This window comes from Strix aluco, chromosome 2 (genome assembly GCF_031877795.1).
Source record: "Strix aluco isolate bStrAlu1 chromosome 2, bStrAlu1.hap1, whole genome shotgun sequence".
Taxonomy (NCBI): domain Eukaryota; kingdom Metazoa; phylum Chordata; class Aves; order Strigiformes; family Strigidae; genus Strix; species Strix aluco.
The window spans coordinates 20,125,299-20,145,264 of record NC_133932.1 but is presented as its reverse complement, the minus strand read 5'-3'; the positions used below and the strand labels follow the sequence as shown (position 1 = coordinate 20,145,264).

Sequence of the window (19,966 nt, the reverse complement as noted above, 5' to 3'; positions counted from 1 at the left end):
GCTTTCAAATATAAGAAGTCCTGAATCCAATATAAAGTCTTACTTTTCACTGACAATTACACTAAAAACAAAAAGCAAACAAAAAAAATGCCTCCAAAAATGGTCTGGGGTTTTTTGGGTGGTGTTGGGTTTTTGGGTGGTTGTTTTGCTTTGTTTTTTGATGATTTTTTTTGGCTGGGTTTTCTGTGGCTTTTTGGGGTTTGGGTTTGCAGGGGTTTTGGGGGGAGTTTGTAGGCTTTGTTGGTGGTGGTTTGGGGTTTTTTTTTTACCTGCTTAAATTTGGTTGCATTCATCCACCGCAATTTAACCCAACACCCCATCCATACCAGACAAAGTCCTGTCTAAAGCCAAGTTAAGTCTAAAGGGGATCAGAAGATGAGATTAAGAAAAGCCACATGCTTTCATAATCCAGATATTAATCTTAACCTCCACTTCCCCAAAAATTGTTTTGGGGGATCATTTCAAATCTCAGTACTCAGGGACTAGTTTCCCAGCAAGCATTCCACTGGATGAGCGATGGCATCACATAAGCTTCAGCAAAAACAGCAACAGAGCAAAGCCTGATTACAGAAGTCAGCAGCAACAACACCAACAACCCAAGACACGCGTTAGGCTCTCAGACTCTCTAGTTGGGATCCTGAAGGGCAGCTTCATTCTGTTTGCATCTGCTCTTGTGAGAGATTATGGAAGAAGGTGGCTGGGCAGAAGGCTGTTGGAACTGCTGAACAAGGCAGCATATGGCACTGGCCCACCTTGGCTCCACGCTTGTCAATTGATTTGCAGCCATAGGAGCCAGCGGAGGGCTGGATCTCAATCTTTATAGAGTAATCCTTTTTATCTGTAATTTAATTATCTAGCCATCCCATCTTCCTCATAAATAATCTCCAAGCAAGTGGCCACATTAAAAATGCCAACAGCAGACACACACAGGATGGGTGTTACAATATGGGAATGAGTGCCTGTGCCTTGTCGGCACATGCAGGTAAGTCTGGTAGCACAGCTATTGCCAACTCTTTTGTTGCAGAAGATGTACTTGGACAGATTAACTGACTAGACCAAACTCATGCAGTAGAACAGGAGCAGTTAGGAATAGATCACAGGCATTCCTGGTTTCAGGCTCTGTGCTCATTTCACTGTATCACACTGTTTCTTTATATAACGATGAAAACAGAAGGATATGTACAGCTAAACAAAGAAGACATAAGCAAAGGCAAAGGAGACAGCTAGCTTGTGCTGTATCAACTGGCACCCCCGTAGTCCAGGAGCCCCCCTGAGGACTTCATTTGGGCACCTACACCACCACCACATCCATACTGCTATCTGCAAACTGGAAAACCAGAGCCCAGTGTTTTCCAACCCCTTCTCTCAAAGCCCATAGATCCAATTAGCACTCGAAAGCCAATTTCAGGTCATGCAGAGCAATACTGTTTAGTATGCTAATCTCTATGGAGTCTGCACGTTAGAAGCACAGATATTTTTCTCCTAGACAAGAAGGAATTGTACGCATGCGTGCACAGAGTATGATTTAAGAGACATCAGGGCTCTTCCTGCTTTAACACAAGATTTACATAACTAATTCTGTAATTGAGAACAGGACTACAAGGTATTTACAGTACTTGTTGCTGCTGAGCTTTTATTATTTGCTATGGCACTGACAACGAGAAACTCTGTTGCCCAGAAAAGGCAGCTAGTCTGGTCTCTGGTATAAAAAAGTGGACACATGAAATTACCCATTTCAGGAGGAGACATTTTTCATTACAGTATTGTTTCCCTCTTGCAAAGGAGAGGGTCAGCAGTTCAGAGGGGGCAAGGGGAGGGAAGAGGTCCAGATAAGAAAAAGATGAGAGGTCAGGGACATAAAACAACATCTAGAAGGCACACAGGGATTCCAGTCAAGGTCTTTGACAGGGTCTGTGTAACTCCCACACAGGCTGTTAAATAAAATTACCCCCAGACGGGTCTGCAAAACAGCTGGCTTTAAAAACAGGCATGCCACAGCACTCTTCATTATTTGAAAGAGACAAATACCAACACAGACAGTTCTGGAAACACAGGAAAAAGCTTCACAAACAACATTCAAATCAATCTGGTTGGTTGCATTAAGACTCCTGAAAATAGAGAATACATTATTAGATCAGTAGATAGAACTCAAGGCAGTCTGCTTATTTACTTCACTAATATTTAAAAAGCCTAAAAGCTTATGCCCCACCACATAGAAATTTAAGACTAGCACAAATGTCTACTTTAGCATCTGGCATAGTCCAAAAGGAGAAAACTTTTGAGGGCAGTTGGTGCTGAGGCCCCAAGAATCACACCATGAATGTTTGGGGATTTGCATTGGACCAGGTTCAGTGCCATAGGCCAAAGACCAAAGGGCACCTGAAGCACAGCAGATACCTCCTGGAGCAACATTTCTGGTTCAGGTACATCCAAAGAAATCCTAATTGCACACTTAGATAGCTTCCCAGTAAAAAGCAATGTGCAGAAAGTGGGACAGTGAGAAGATTCACCTCAGAAATTTAATCCTCGTCCCATCTAAAATGGTAATGAAGATGCAGCCTGCGTGCTCCTAAAGGGTACTTAAAGGGCTGTTCACATTTAACTTGAACTTCAGTGTGGAAATGGGAACTCTTCCCTAAATCACAAATGTGAGCTAAGCCATGAACAAATGTATGGGTAGGATATGAAATCCACCCACACTTCAGTGTTGCTTATCCCCGCTCAACAAATTTAACAGCCAAAATTTTCAAAAAAGCGTGCAAGAGTCAAAAATTTGCTGGCATTCACTGCCTCCAAGAGCTTGAAGGCAAATTAGCTGTGTAATTAGCTGTCCATGCCCCTGAATTCCACCTTTAGAAAGCTGTTCTCACACATGAAAGGAAATGGTATTGTATGCGGCTGCTGTTTAATTTACTAGAAGATTAATTTTACGGGACAAAAAGAAGAGACTTTCTGGGACGGGTGGGCAGGTACGTACATGTGGGCAACACGCAAGAGATTCAGAAACCAGCAGAGCGCTGAACTACGTCATGCAAGACATACACCTGGTACAACTCCACTCCCAATTACTCCAGTCCTGAAACAAAATCCTTTGTACCTGCACCTTCTAGAACAAGCAGAAAAAAAGAAACACTCCACTCTTGTGACCAAAGTTAGCTAGTTCAATAATTGAAGAGGTTCAGTTTTCAAAAACCCTGACCATTAACCTTCTGGGGGACCAAGTCTCTTCATAAAGTTTCAGGCTCACAGCCTCAAGCCTTCCATCACTTCTGAAAACCTTGCCCTGTATTCAATGCAGGTATTTTGTTATCTCCAGTAGCAGAATAGCAAGGTTCATTAATTCAGTATCTGGCTGAAGAAGTCCAGCAGTCTTCTCATGTTCCACATCACAACCTGGAAGTCTTTGCTCCCTTTAGATTACATGCCAGCAAGTTTTCACTGTTACCTGTTTTGATTAACTCGCAGCATTCGCAGCAGTATCTACTCTCATCTCTAAAACCAATACTGAATAGCCTCCCTAGCACACACAGTAACACACAGCACTACAGAATGTCACACACATTTAAGCTTTTGGGGAGAATGTTATGCCCAAAACACACTGGAGAAAACTCACATTTGAGAAAACCCATGTGCAGCCATGTAATAAAAGACTGCATCACAACACATTACTGCTTGGAGTCTTAGTAAAGTTTGGCATTCAGACATTAGCTACTAATTTTCAGATAAGCATGCCTAAATACACATCTTAAAATGTTTCCTGTTATTCCCACTTTTAAGAAATGTATCTCAATTATTTACTTTGCTGCTGTCATTGGCATGCTGTGTATAGGAAGGTCAACACCACAGGTGATAAAAGAGAAAAGGAAACTTAACACAGAGTCAGAAATCAGCTAACATGCACCATCACCCAGAATATTTCAGAAAACAAAACTTCAAAAGGTAGCCAAATGCAACACTCATGAGCCAGCAAACTCTTGGAGGAAATATTCAAGGTTAAACATAAAGATACCACCTCTAACTTAGGAAGTCTCCAAGCCACAGAAAATCATGAGATGATACACTAGGATAGTTGTTACTGTGTGTGCTCACTGTTCCATCGGCATCCACTCTTGGCCACTGTCAGAGGCAAGACACGAGGCTGAATGGATCTCTGGTGTCAGCCTATCCTATCTTTCTACAGTTTTACAAGTAGGAGCTGGGAGGAAGTACCCTTTTATTACTGCTGCTCCTCAGTGGCACCCAGGCTGGGGCTTAGGCTGTGCCCAGCAGAAGAGACACAAAAAAGGAATAAAAGAACACAAAATTTTCAAGTAACTCTTAAAAATCAGAAGAGGGAATCCTTTTGAACATTAAACAAGAGAGAAAGGTGGGTAGAGAACCAACACGACATTAGAATAGCAGGAGGAGGAGAATACAGTTTTTGAAAGACACCCAGAGGGAAAACGCTTAATTGTTTCTTTTTCTGCTCCTGACTGCTTGCAGAGCTGTTCTAGGTTTCACTATTTAATAAGACAACCTATGTACAAAATAAATAGCTGTTAATATTTGGGTGAAACTTGGATATGCTGAAATTATTCAGTAACTAACACAATCAGCTTACATTGAAACAGACAGCAGATTGCATTCCCCCTAGGCATCCTCACATTTGCTACACTGGAACGAACAGTTATGTCCCATAGTACGTTGTTCAACAGAACAGCCAAACTCCATCCCAACAGAGAGCATGCCCACCATTTTCTGGATCATGAACTGGTACACGTATGTAGCATAAGAACAAAAGACAACACTGCAAGTTCCAAATACCCACTGCAAAAGCAATACTGCACTTGCAGACTAAGTCGCAAGTCTACCAGCTGCTGTATTAATGCAAAGAAACAATTTTAACATGAACTGAAAAGAAATTGTGTCTGGCGCAAACGCAGCAGCTGTCTAACAGCATACGATATAGAGCAGCCTAAGAACAGAAGTGGAAAGTACACCACCAATTTAGGAAGTCAAGGGTGTTAAAAATCACCTGAAAAGCTGTAGGTGGACTTGCCCACAGACACTAGAATTAGCAGTCCACACTTTTTAATTGTGCAAGAAGATTCTTAGCAGTACCTTTTAAGCACCTTTGAGATTTCCAGCTAAAAGGTGTCTCCCTGAACTGCCGCCTTCACTTGAGGGCAAACAGCCCTTGGGTAACAAAGGAGATGCACTCAGCCCACAGGGAGAGCTAACATTCTCCAGAGGTACTTCTGATTAGGCCCAGAAAGCCAGAGCATGAAACATTGCTGTTCAGTGTGCAGAGCAAGCCCTGACTCCTTTACCAGAACATATCCTGAAAGCCATGTCAAGTCAAGGACACCTGTTCACCCAGCCTTAGCACCAGAGACGATATGAACTGACATATTCTTCAGAATGAAAACACAAAACACAGACTCATATGTAAGAAAACAGAAATGCGAAATACATTTTTACCATACCAACCTATACCCAAGAGGCGTTCATTTGGTACTTAGGCCTTGAACTCAGGCTGCAAAAAACTGAACTGAAAGCCTGATCTCAAACATTGACCAAAAAAAGGATAAGCAAGAAAGACACTGAATGCTGTGCAATATCAGGAAATTCCCCTTGCTCTCACGCTTCATGATAACATCTGAAAAGATAGCACTGCTTGAAAAAGTCAGTGTTATATCTAAGCCCCAGTGGGCAAAAGGAAAGGAGTTATGCCTTCATTAATACTCAGAAAGAGATGCAGTATACATGTAGTCAGACTTCTAAATGGATGGTTTAAAAAATAAAGGATCCTTCTCCCAGCTCTGCATCTAGCCCCATCCAATGTCAGCAGTACACAACAATTTAAGAACCGTAACAAAAGGACTGGCAAGCCCTTCATACATAAATAGAACAAAACTGTTTATTTCTCTTAATTTCATCCCTGTTTGTAAATTTGTACTTTAAAGGTTCAAAGTACTTTTTATACTCCCTGCTCACTTTTTATTTTACTACATCACAAAATCAACTGGGTTTAGCTCTCTTGTTGGTTTGGCAGTCACAAATCATATTAACAGCACTATCCTATAACAAAGTTTGTTTATTATTAGAGAACAATCAGTATTATTACTGTTATAGAAAAGTAACAAAGTACCTAGAAGGCACTCCTGCTGCTAGTGAAGACCTAAATAGAAGGTACATACAGCATTTACAGAGCTCCAGTTAACTATGCAACTTTCCTCTCACCTCACCCCCTGCCTGCCCACTTAATTTTTCAGAAATAAGAACAGGTTTTCAGAGATCAATGATCTGGAGAGCATTTTGCAGGAGCTTAAACCAGTTAAAATCCACAACATCAAATTAAGACATTTCAAAGAATTCAAGCAGAGGAGCACCCACCATAATGCAATGCAAGAGCAGCCTACAAATGCCTCCACTGTTTGTAGTTTTATAGCCTAAGCCTACCAAAAGTCAAAATGCAGGGTACAAAGCACACAACTAAATCAGGTTTTGCCTTTCCCCAGACAAAACACAGATTATTTCAAGATCTTTGTCCCTTTCACAGGGAATAAATAAACCTTAGACAAGGGATTGCTAGGAAGTCTTAAGTACAGAAGTCCAGTCTGTCCCTAGATTGAAAAGCGGCACTCCTTCTTTATCATGAAAGGAGATCCTCTTTGCCAAAGAGAACTGGTGTTTTTAAAGGAAAAAAAAAAAAAATCAGTTTAACATTTGAGTCATTATCTTCCCTGGGCAGTTTTGTTTAAAGTATGTGTATTTTTGCCTGCCCCATTCACACTACTGTACTTTCATCTATTAGCAGTTCAATGCAAGAAAATCACTACCTGTCCATCACCTACAGTCAGTACAATCAGTGAGATCTCTCAGAATTCTCCGAGATCCTATTGAAAAAAAAAAACCATCTCTACTGGTGAAAAAAACCATCTTCATTAACCTGCCTGGTGGATGTATTCCTCCCTTCTAATCATTATGGAAGTTTACAATTCTAATAAAGCTGTACTCACATCATGTTATTCAGATTACAAAATCTCTGGAAAAAGAAAGCTCTTGGGCATTGTGCTGTAAATCATCAAAAACACTTCTAATTCCTGGCTGATAAGCACTTTAAGAAAGGGTATGTACTTAGCTGACTGCTAGGGAAGTCACAGGCATGGTCAGTCAACTGGTTATCACTGAAATGATCATCTGTTACTCAGCAGAACTCAACTGAGATTATAATCACAACCCTATTTTCAGCAGGAAGGAGACCTATTTATACACTGTTTAGCTCAAACTGAGTGAAACCCACCCAAACAGATGTATTGTAAACCAAGGCTATAAATTATCTGCAGAAAGCCTGAAACAACAGCAGAGGTAAAAGTTACATCCTTAAACGTAAACACTGGAAGATAATAACAAATTTAGCATCACTGTTGTGGACTGTTTCAGCATGTAGATATTTTTGTGGAAATGCGCAACGGCTGAATGTTGAATTGCAGACATCAGAGCCAGACTAAAAGCACGAGACAGTTCTGGAGTTACAAGAAACATCCTGCAGGAGAAGTTTAAATTGAGGCTCCTTAACTTCTGTCTGTAAAAGGGAAGAAAAAAGGACAGACATCCTCAGCCTAACTTCACAAGCTCCTGTTAAGCCTGGATGTCATTCAGCTAAATGTTTGTCCCTATTTCCTCCTTAAATGCCAGAAATGTCAAAGGACAGGGAAAGAAAACACTAACTCATTCCAATTAGTTTCTATCTCAACATAAAAAAAACTTGTACAACAATCTGAGAGTTAGATGATGCTAAGGAGCAGTGGGGGGAGTAGAATCCCGAAATGGACAGCGGAATTTCTGTATCACTATCACCATAAATTCAAAGAATGTTCTGCCAACCATTTCATTTTTAGAGCTTACTTGGTTTTAAACCCCAGTTTTATTATTACTTGGGACTTGTGACAGGAGCTTCCATGCAATGCATAATTCTGCATGTAAGTGGCAGAAATCGTCATCAGAATTATAACTTCAAGTCACAGAATAACTGTATAACCTAGTAGCAGTACTTATGTAATGACAGTGGTCTAAGGCAATATTCTTTAGAGATCTTTCATCAGACCAGCTGACACAGCCAGAAGAAACTGCATACAGGTCCCTGTTCTGAGGCAGATGCAGCGAGGAACCTCTGTATAGCTTCACATGCACAGTTACACCTTTGCTATCATCCTGCATCAACGAGCTCAAACTCAGCTCAGCTCAAGTCCCACAGCCTCTCATGGTTCTGACCTACCAGAAGTGCTTCTACCTAGTGAATTTCCCACAGAACACAACACTCAAGATGACCTGACAAAATCCTTGCTGGCATTCATACTTCTGATGTTGCAGAGAAGACTCTTTAGGTAGAAGTGGATTCAGATGGAGAAAAAAAGCAGGCAAAAGATGACTTCATGCAGAAACAGATGTTCTGAAGAGGGCAAGAGAGATTCCATTCTCCTAAAAATGCCAATATATGCCACCAGATAAGCAGAATTCTGTCTAAATGAGTGCTATTCAATTTTCCCAGCAGGTATTCACTGACCTTTATCTATTTCGATAAAACCATGCATGCCATCTTTTTCAAGAAAAAGGAGAACCACCTCAATACAGGCAAACTAGGTAGGAGACAGTCTCAGGTTTCTGTGGCAAAGGCTACTGAAAGAGAGCCACAGATCCCCGCAAACTCCCACCAACCGTCCAGGATGCACTCAGTGTATGAGCCTGACATCTCCAAAGAATGCCACAGCAGAACAAGAACACAGGTAGCCATACTTGCTCCATTTTGCACATCTTTAGAGATTAAGTGTCCAAACCCAGCATGTCTTATGCATACACGCTACTGGCTCTGAGGAAGTACTAGAGATCTGTTTTAAATGCGTAAATGTAACACTCAGGAGCAAATTTTGTATCAAGTTACAAGAGAGTGGGTACATGCAATGACCTGTGAGGAATTTAGGGGTTTTGCTAAACAGACAGAAACAATCATGAGGATATTTCCTGCCATAATCTGGTGGCATACATCCAGGACTACACAGAGGTCTTAAAGGTAGGGCATTAATCACAACAAGTTAAAAATCTCCTTGGCTGTATGTATTGAAAGCAATCGTCAATTCATGAGCCTTTCAAATTTATAATGTGTGTAAAAGCAACTGATGGGGTGCAGAGGGAAGTGGTGATGTTAAGTAGTACTGAGAAGCACTCAAATAACTTGGAAGGCCAAAGTTCTTCACTCACCCACACAAACAAAACAGTCAAGAATAGGTCAAACAGGGCTGTCCCCTCAATGGCCTCCATGTGCACGTGTCAGCCACTGCTGACGCACACATCTGGCTGTTTTGTATCAGAAACTGGGTACCACGCTCACTCAGCCTTGTTCAGGGAAGAACCTTGTTGACTAGAATGCCACCCAGTACCTGCTGCTATTTTGCTTAGTCCTGCAGACATATGTTCACTCAACTGAAGCAAAACCAGTAATTCATTTTACAGAGGCCCAGCAAAAGGCAAACACAAGGTGGGATTCATACCCACACACTCAAAAGCAGAAAGTTGTGCACCCAAGGTCAGAAAAGACCTTATGCCACCAGGCCGAGATGAAAAAAGTCACCAGCATGAAGTGCTCTTCATCACTATGCCATTCACAGAATCTGTAGCTAGGGCCCTTGCCTCCTCCCTGCCAAAACCTCCAAATATCTTCCCACCCCCATGCACAGCCTGCTCTTCGTCAAGGCTCACCCTGTAGCTCCATGACTGATCATCTCCCAGCAAACAGCTTCTCTGAACATATTGTTTCAGCCCAAGTGGCAGTCACAGGATGTCTCATGTTAGCAGCCTCCTCTGAGGTGGAAACCTCAGTTGCAGGGCTTTAATTTCAAGAAATGTCTGTGTACTTATGACAGTAACTTGACCAAAGTCCCACTTTGGGCTCCGAGCAAGATCCTACAGCAACAAGGCAACCCTGACACTGGAAGATTACTGCTGACCCCAGACGGTCACTCATGCGAGAACAGTATTCACGCTGGACTTTGGCCAAACCCACATATGCAAAGCAAGTTCTCACCTCCAATGCACCAATACCAGAAGCATGACAAAAGAAGAAAATACAGAAGAAAGAGAAGCCAGCAACTTTGATGGCATATGCATGTTCCATGAACGCACCATAATGGGACTAGGTTCTTATTCTGGGTAAAAATTGTTATAGCAAGGAAAGGACACACCTTACAAGTCTGGGTACAGAAGTGCCCAGTGCATCCATCTGTAGGTTACTAGCCTTTGCCCAGATGTATGAAGAGTGTCTTTCTGCAGCTTCAGACAGGGAGAAAAATCTCTCTATATACATACAAACCAAAAGCTGACTGCTCACACCAAGAGGAGGTTCAGTGAAAAATACTTTATATCACTCTTAACAGCTTTCTAAGTAGGTTTGGCCCACCTCTGTTGATCCTTACAGGTTTATGAGGCACAGTCTGGAACAGGCACACTCCCTGCGCCCTCCGGTCATGAGCAGGAACAAGGGTGCCATCTGAAGTCTCATTTGTTCTACGGCTATTTTGGAAGGACATCCCCACCCAGTAACTCTATTCACAGTTCTGCAGCCTCCCCCTTGCCTGTCCCTTTCAGACTCAAAAGGCAAACACCAGCATCAACTCAGATGCCACAGCATACCCTGCAGCCACATGCATCACAGTTCAGTCCTTGTTTTAAACTCTGCAGAGTCTACAATTAGATATTCCATTTACCTGTCAGTGGTAAGCAGAAAACTTTGCTTAGAAAAAGTATTTCAGGATTTGCTTGCAGATCTTTGAGAAACTTGTGTTTTTTACCAAGGGTGTTTTTTGGTGATAACTGCTCCACCATCTCATGCAGACACATCTTTAACTCATTCTTCCATCTTAAACAAGCTATTGCCCCGCTTCCTTTTCTCTCTGCCAAGTGTGTCCTGCTCCAGTACTCCCTCCTCACCTTCCTTCCCCCACCTCTAATTGCTAGTAACAGCTGCACTTCTATGCCCATTGGCTAGATACGCTATTTTCTCAACCTGATTTTTAATAAATAAACCAACTCACAAACCTAGGGATGTCAGCAGCTTTGCAACTATTGACAGGTGCCTATCAATAGTTGCAAGCAACCAGGGCTCCATTCAACCCTGCTTTGTGATAGACATGACAGACTCAGGCTTACCTTGCTACCTCTCACCTCCAGACAGAGTGATTTTGTCTCTGATAAGCTGTCATGCTCTTTATTTTCTCACTGATGAAGCCTGCTTCAAGCACTTGAGGTCTCTAAGCCAAAAGGTACAGTATGCCTTGTCTAGAACCAAACCCTGAGATCAAAGGGAAACAAGGTTGATGCAACAGACTTATTACTCTGCATTAATTTAAATCTCCATATGAACTGAATATGAACAAGCACACTCTACATACAACATAAAGGACAAAGACATAAATTCCATCTACTGACACCACCTCCCAAAACACAGTATGTCACTGGGCTTCTAAAGAATATAACACTTCTTTTGGGAGATGGTGGAGGTTGCTAGAACATCTGGGTAAATATTACAGGTGGTGCTCTGAAAGCACAAAATAGTCTGTGGCAAGGGCAAAAGGGAAAGGAAGATACATCACCTCTCCCACCCTCTAGCACTGGGAAGAGGATCAGAGCACAGATAGACTAACACCTTGCTGCTTATTCTAACAGTTTCCATTAACAAATAATTCCCTGTTTTCACCTCAGTATTACTTGCTTCATTCAAGCACAAATCAACACATGTACTGATTAGACATGTTTCTGGAAAAAAGGGTATTGAAATTTAAATAATTATTCACAAATTATGTGAATTCTGAATTTTTCTCAGAATAATTATGTTTGGTACCCTGAAAATTCAGGAAGCATCCTCTATTAGTTCAGCATCTGTTTTGTATTTAGAAGCTATTCTTTGCAAACGCAGGGGTCACGCTGCTTTTAAAGCAGCTCCTGCCAATTCCCTTTTGCAGGGCAGATTTAATAGCAAATTCCACTGCCACAGGATTCACTGTGTAATAATGAAGGGTAGTGTGTCAATAGATGAAACTGAACACATCAATAAGAAGCTGGCAGAGGTCCCCATGGATGCCTCTCTTGCAACAACCATTTTAATGCGTGTAAGAGAACAATGCCGTTACAGCCTGCTCAAAGATTCCCCACAGCCACATTGCATCAAAGACTGACTGAAACACGATGCTAAATCTCTGCAGTTGGAGCTAACAGTGGAACACGCATGGAAACAAAGTCCTTTACACTGGCAATTATTCTTTTTAAGACTGGGAAACCTAAGCAGAGGTAGCTTTTGTCAGAACTGGACTCTTGCTAACCAACATGACCACCAGTAATGGTTCCACCAAACTCTTTTTAATGGCTAGTGATATGGCATGAAAGCATGCAAATTGCAGTCATTAAGCAAGCACTAAGCAGCATAGCTAAACCACATCTTTAAGAAAGTCGGCAGAAAGGCAAGTCCAGACTAATCAATCCTGTTAAACAGAAAGAGTGGCATAAGTTCTTTACTTTTTTTTTTTTTTTGAGAGCAACTATAGCAGCAGGAGTTGTTTTACAGTCAGCATGAAGTAAAGGACAATGGGGGACACCTGGGAAAAAGCCTGAGAGAAGAGCCGAAGTCAGAGAACAAAAGTTAAAAACCACACATAAAGTTTACATTGATTTTTTTTTTAAAGCCACATATAAGAAAGATGATATATATACTTTGTGTGCTACAAGCAGCAGACTCTCACAGCAGATATGATCAGTGATCCACACAAATCAGCACATTGCTCCAGCACTGGCCAATTTGGCAGAAGGGGGAGAGAGAAAAAAGAAAAGAAAAAAAAAGACTTCACAACACATTTACAGAAGTCTGAAACCGGAATAAAAAGGAGGCTTCCACTTCTCCACCCCCAATTCCAGCTGTAATCCTTTGACACCTTAAAAGCAATGACAGAGTGCTTTCTCTAGGGACCCGAGACTAATTCTCTACCAAGCATTTACAAACTGATGCTTTTCCAAGTCTTACAATGTGGCCAAATTTGGACATTTTTCATGAGAACAGCAAAAGCCACATTCTTGATGCAAAGTTAACTCTCCAGCCAAATTTCCAGTTCTTGCTCTAAAGCATGGAGGTGCTAGAACTTCTCAGCTTAGCAGCCGAGATTATTATTTGTTCCATAGTGAGGAGGGAGAATTGACCAGAACATGCGAGAATTAAAAAAAAAAACACCACCAACCTTCTCCCTGCTCACTCCCAAAGTGTAACAGTTGGAAATATGGGAGCATTTTTGGGGGGGTGTGGGGGCATATTTCCTAGGAAAAAAAAGTCAACCTGTCGTAGACACCCGGCCCAGAAAATTTCAGTATGAATGCCTAAAGTCTTGCAGAATAATAAACAATTTAAGAGATGGCCCTCAACCAAAAGTATCAAGCAGATATACTACAGGCATTGCTGGCAGCCCTGCCTATCAGCAGCTGTGACAGCCTGCCTGAGAGCTCCAATCTTTAATTAGTTCTCATTCCTGAAGTTCACAAGTCAATTCCAAAAGCCATCCTGAGATCCTTTTTTAAAGTTAATCCTGTCCAGGACTCGGTGTCTTACTCACTCACCTATTCTTCCCATAGCTTAGCTAACAGTTCAGACCCTTTAGAACATCCATGCAAACTCCATCTGGCCACAGAGATTATCAGTAGTCAAATACTTCAGCTTGCTTCAGCAATACTGCATATTTCTGCAGCTCTATTTTGCCATTGCTGCATACAAAGGACATTGTTCTCCAGGCTCTGTCACATAAGACTTTCCCTGCAACTTTCCTCATCTAGTGTAATGAAAAGAAGCACCGACTGCAACACTCTACCACAAGTTTCAAGCAGTCCCCATGGCAATTACATTGACTCAAATCTACCAGCATTACCATACTGCTTTATAACTTTACAAGACTCAAAGGTATTTAGCAACACTGGTTCTACCTTCTATCTAGCTCCCTTTAAACTTATTCAGAATGCCACAGTTAAAGCTGATAATGGTTTCCACTGAAAACCCAGCTTTGAAACATCTTCCAATTCAAGAGAAAAAAAAATACCATCCTTTTTTCCTGTTTCAGACTTCAGTTAAAATAAATCAGTTATACTCTACAATTATGAAAGCTTACATGTAAATGAATAAGCCAGTTTCTGATATGAAACTCAAAAAACTAGGAAACTTTTTAAAGTTCCATAACTTCTGTCTTGCTTATCTTCAGATATGCTGATAATCTGGAAATACATTACTCAAGGCTTTTGGCACCTGAACAGCTATTTCTCAGATCATCCTACCCCAAAAGCAGTTACATCTGAAACTGATTTTATACCTTTGCCCCTTGCAAAACCTAATGCATAAGGTGTATTAAAAGTTTATCTCATATTTTTTAAAGCCCTTCTCAGCTGGTATTCAAGCCTCCTAAGAAAACTGCAATTTGAGATTTTCTAAAGAATCAACTGACAAAAAAAAATGGACAATTGGAGAACTTAGTACCTCATTGGTACAAGCTAATTCCTTCTACAGGGCAGGAGATACTGACTACCCAAACAAAAACTGCTTATGTTACAGTCTCTCCCTGCCTTGCTCGATCCAGTTTTGGGATACCTTGTGCAGGTTAGGAACTAGGGTCATGAAGGAAATCTGCTTATTATTCTTGGACAGAAATTGAACCATTGCTATCCCTAGACAATTTCGCCTTACAGGTCTCTAGAAAACAGACTTTATCACTTACTACTGCAGATCTAAGAAAGCAGGACATCTGGCTTGGGAAGTAACTGCAACATCTCCAATAAAAGTCAAAAGCAAAGTATTAAAAAGATACTTTTCCTTGCACTATGATATAGATTCTTACTTTATACTCCACTTAATATCTTTCTTTCGAAACTTCTAGAGACCTTGATAAACACTAACATAACCCCTACTTTGACCCACCTCATGTTAGTAATGTTTTCCTCAAGTTCTTTCCAACTTAACTTTCAAGTGCTTGATTTCTATACATAACCAAAAAGAATTCAATTTTCAAATGTGTCCATTTACCCTTCCTTCTAAAACACAGAACTTCACACAAAAAAATACATCAGTGAAAACAGACAATTGAAATGTTCACTTTCTCAAAGTATCTTATTGAGATAGGTAACCATTTCCCTACTAAAAAAATATACAGGTCTGTTTTGCAGGTAAGTGTTTCACAATGATTATGGAGACTGGAAAAAACTAACTCAACAACAACCAACCACCACACAGAAACAAATCAACCCATAAATTTATTAGATGTGAAACCTAAGTTCTCAAATGTCCCTCAGTGTTTGTTTACATAGCCAGACGGATGGATATATATTATTTCTTAAGTACATTCCCTTCTAATCAAGCATGTGGCTGCATTTTTAAGTGACCCCTACAGTTTACTTCAAATCTTGTTCAGGCAGGTTTATACCTCAGTTCAGGGATTAGAGCCAAATACAACAGAGGCTACCTAAAGAGAGCAAGCTGTTGCTATGTTGAAATGTAGCAATTGAGAAAACTGGAGAACAAGGTCGAAGAATTTCAGAAAAAGCACCCAGACTCCCTTAAAAGAAGCCCTGGACAGGAACCTACAAAGACACAAGAGCCAGAAAAGGTGACTAAGCTACCATTTGCCAACCCAAAAGAACACAGGATATAAAGGAAAAAACACTCACTACTCTGCTCACCCTTTGATTCCCACATCTTCCCACAGCCTACAGACTAAGAAAATACATCAGCATGGCAAAGCCATACGGAAAGCGCTTCCTCCTCAGCAACACCACCTGCCCTTCAGTACCTCACCAACCCAGTTCCAACACTCACTACGTGCTTCCACTGCCTTAGCAGTCTGCAGCTGCTAAGACCAGGACAGGCTTGTCGGTATTTCCCCTTTGGGAGCCTTTTTAACAACCTCTAAAGCTACAACACAGATAGGCAGGCCTAGCTGTCAGCATCTTTTCCGAGTGCCTGTGAGGACCTGAGCCTGCCTTCTTCAACAACAGGCAGGCAAAGTACACCACCAACAACCCTGGGCTCACCGGCAGGTGAGCAGCCACCAGCATGGGAACAGGAAGGAGATTCCACTCTAACACACCTTGAACGCTCCATGGCTGATCATCCGTAATTACGTCAATTCCCTGACCTAAACCTTGAGGCTCTCCCATTTTCTAATGCTTTCACTTCAGCTGCAAATCCAGGGAAGGATTAAAGAACGCTTTTCCTTCAAGTTCACGATCACAATAATTTATACTAATTACCAAAAGCTTTCTGTTGCAGAGCTTGAATTAAACCTTGATGACTAAATGACTAATTGTTGTAGCTTCTGAGGAAAACTTAAAAAAAAACCCACAATAAATTTTGAATACGCATTGTAGGAGACAACTCTATTCATGTACATACAAGGCTCTTGGGGATCTGGCATGCTGGAACTGACTTCCATCATAGCGGACAGGGTGTCACACAGGTCTAAATGGTAGTAAGAAAAAGGCTATCTCTGGGAAACCCATCATCAACGGTTTTCCCCCAGGACCTACTGAGTGCTTGCTCTCCTCAAGCCCCATAGCACTTAAAACAAAGACCAGCTTTTTTCAGATACACCGCAATTCTTACCTTAAATCTCAAACAAGAACCAGGGGGAAAAAAAAAAAATAAATCCATGAGGTGCAAGGTTTACTGTTTACTTTACAGTCTGAGCCCTGATAACCACCAGATACCTGGTTTGTTTTTCGCATGTCTTGTCCTAGAAGAGATGTTTTGGTTTCCAGAGCATTTCACAGGTTGATTAGGCAGATTGACTGCAGAACAAAATCACACATAAAACGGGCAACAGCAGTGCAAAATGCCCTCATGCTGCTGTCTCTTCTCAGGACCTAACCACACCAGAGGAGGGAAGAAAAGAGAGTAGATCAAGCCTTAATCTCAGGATCCACAGTCTCCTTACCAAGCAGATTATAACTGTACTGAATCCAGGAGAAAGGATGAGAAAACATTTTTGTCACGGACAAATACCTCCTTCAGCCATTTGTGTCCTTTTGCTGGGTTATTTTGTAAAGATCTGAACAAAATCAAGTCTAAGTACAGGCACTGGATGAACCCTTCTATGCTTCAACTCCTTCCCTCCACCTCCCTTACACAAGAATTCCTCAACACTTGCAGCACATTAGTTAACAAAAAGCCCCAACCTGCCTCTTTATTAAAGAGCTGCTAGAAAACACATGTTCACAGAAGCCTATTTTTCCTCATCCAGAGTGAGAGGAATGCCACCTTCCCAACCTTTTAGCATTAGGAATATCTCATACAAGCTACCAAGTAATGGTATCATAGATAGCCACACCATAACACACACCACAAGTAAGACTGAAAAGTTTAGGGGTTTTTTTTCCCTGCACACAAAAGCACTTTCAATTCCAATTAAAAAAAAAAAAAAAAAAAAATCCCCAAAAGACAACTCAGAACATGCAGACAAACCCTATCATGAACAGTGGCCAGATATCTGTGCATGCACATTTTAAAGTCTTCTAATTATTTTGTCTGAAATTACGAAGGAAACAACTTTCCTGTTGGATGTCATCCTTAATAGTTTTTACTTTTTGATGCATGACCTTGAGCAATCTGAGAGTCCTGATTTTTCCGCTTGTCCTACTAAACCATTCTCTTGAAAAATTTTATTCCCTTTCTGTTTCTAAACAAAAACACTAAAGGTGTTCTCTCCAGTTCTCCACTGTTTCCCCAGCTGGCAGAATGCCTATAATTGTCAAGATAAACGAGATGACTAACCTCAGCTGCAAGTAAGAGAAAGCACAGTGGACACCTTTGTGCGGTAGAATCGTGACTTGTAGATAGACACCCCTTTGCCTCAGTGCCTGCAAGCAGCCTCAGGAAAGAGACTGGGACCAGCCCAGGTTTAGGAAGCTGACTTTTCAACTGTGACTACCTGCTCTGCAGACCTGGCTATGAAAGATTCAACAGCCAAACCACGAGGAAAGTGCTCTGGCAGACTTTAAAAAAAGAATTAGTCATAGCAATGTCAAAAGTACAAGCACAAACTAAGTCAGCAAATAAGAGTTTTGTTTAAAGAAGAGCATTGCAGCGTGGGGTGGGGGCACTGTTTTAGTTACTCAGTCCTTCCACCCCAGATCTGGAAAAGGCTCCCACTTACTGCCTACAATCAGTCAAGTGTTCTGAATCAAGAAGTGCCTGTAGTAATTTGTGGGGCATGTTTGCTCACCAGCACCTAAAGCACTTGTAACTACACAGAGCTGACACAGAATCGCTTAAAGACTACGTGCAACTATCTTACCTGAACAATCTTCTTGTGTGCTAGTTAAACTCACTGCTACTTTAGTAACACTGTTAGCAACAATGCTACAAGTCCACTGTTGAAGGGAAAAAGGGCAAAAACCCCAAACCCACCAGCCACCCTTTTGTGTAGTTCTTGCTACAGGCTTTATTTCTGCACGCCGCCTGCCTGGCACTGGCACCGGTAAGGAACAATGCCGCCCGTTAAGCTAACGACAGCTACACGATTACGTGAACGCGGCATAAAACATCACCTGCACAGTTACCGGGTCTCTCTGAGCGGGAGAACCGGACGGCGGGGGTAGCGAGCCCCGAGAGCCCGGCGGGGCGGCCGCAGGAGCCGCGCCGCTTCCCCCCAGCCCCGCCGCGCCCGGGCTCCTGCAGCCGGGCGGGGGTGGGGGGGCCTTCCTCCCGCCTCCCCCGTGCGACCGGCAGGAGGAGGATCTCCCTCTCGGCCCTAGAGCCGGCCGCTCGGCGCCCCGGCGAGGGGAGGGTTGACCGCCCTTACCTCAGGGCGCCCACGGGTCGTGCCACAGCGGCTACGGACACACCGTCACGTAACCCCGGCCGCGGGACCCCGGCCGCCGGCGGAGACACCCCCCCGCCCCACCCCTCACCGGGGAGCCACGGCACGCAGCACCCCCGCGCCGCAGCTCTACCCTGAGGACGCCCCTTAAAGTTTCGGGGAGATAACCGGCAGCAATCTGCACCCCGGCCCTTGGCGGGAGCAGCGCGGGGGGGGGGGGGGCTGCGGAGCCGTTAGGGCTGCGCCAGCCGTTAGCGCCCGCGGGCCGGCCGGGAGGGGGCGAAGGCGACCCCAGCCCGGCCAGCCAGGGCGGGTAGGGGGGGGACACAGACTGGCCCCCCCGCCGCCCCTCGGAGGGCAGCGCCCCGGCGGGGCTCCGCCGCACCCCGTGCGGGCACTGCACGGCGGGCGGCTCCTCCCCGCCGAGGGGCCCGCGCCCAGGGGCCCGGCCCTCCCTCGCTACCTGCGGGCGAGGTGGCCGAGCGCAGCCCGGCCCGACCGCCCTCCCCGCTGCCCCCGGTCGCGCACCCCCCGGGCTCACCGAGCAGCAGCAGGAGGAGAAGGAGAGGCAGGCAGGACGCCCTCTCCCCGCGGTGCCCCATGCTGACGGGGCTGCGCGGGTGCCTCTCCCGACGCGAGGGGGGTCGCCGGCGCTCGCCTCGCCTGGCCCGGGGACCGGCCGCTCAGCCTCCCGCTGCCCTGCGAGCGCACGGAGCCGCCCGCCCGCCCCGACCGGCCGCGCCGCGCGGCGCAGCCAACCACAGAGACAAACTTTCCCCAGCGCCCGCCCCCCTGCGCCCCCGCCCGCAGGTAGCGGGGGCGGCGCGGGGGTCCGGCCCGGCCCGGCCCCCACCCCCTCCAAGGGGAGGAGAGGAGCGGCCGCCGCCGGCCCGGGGCCGCCAGCCGCGGGGAGGGGCGGGGAGCCCCTCGCCGAGCGGGGCCGCGCGGAGGGCGGAGCCGCCCCCGGCCTCCCGGGGCCGCCCCGCACACGTGGCCCGGGAAAGCCCCGGTGCCCGGGCGGGTGGAGGGCTCCCCCGGGGCGGGAGGGGTGACCCCGGGGGGGGGGGCCCGCTGCCGGTAGCGGCCGGCCCCCGGGG

The 19,966-nt window shown here is 44.2% G+C and overlaps 1 protein-coding gene across 3 annotated transcripts in view; it reads right to left on the bottom strand.

Annotated features, from left to right (window-relative positions):
- The window catches only part of PTGFRN (prostaglandin F2 receptor inhibitor), a 70,422-nt gene extending 50,842 nt beyond the window's left edge, over nucleotides 1-19,580 (bottom strand). For 2 of the 3 annotated variants that reach the window (XM_074812921.1, XM_074812932.1), the window contains exon 1: nucleotides 19,411-19,580. In XM_074812921.1, the coding sequence (XP_074669022.1) occupies nucleotides 19,411-19,471 (61 nt within the window). In that variant the 5' untranslated portion in view covers nucleotides 19,472-19,580. Of the gene's footprint in view, nucleotides 1-11,184; nucleotides 11,319-19,410 lie in introns of those variants that run through there. The other variant, XM_074812940.1, reaches the window with a different exon arrangement.
- Nucleotides 19,581-19,966: the final 386 nt, after the last annotated feature.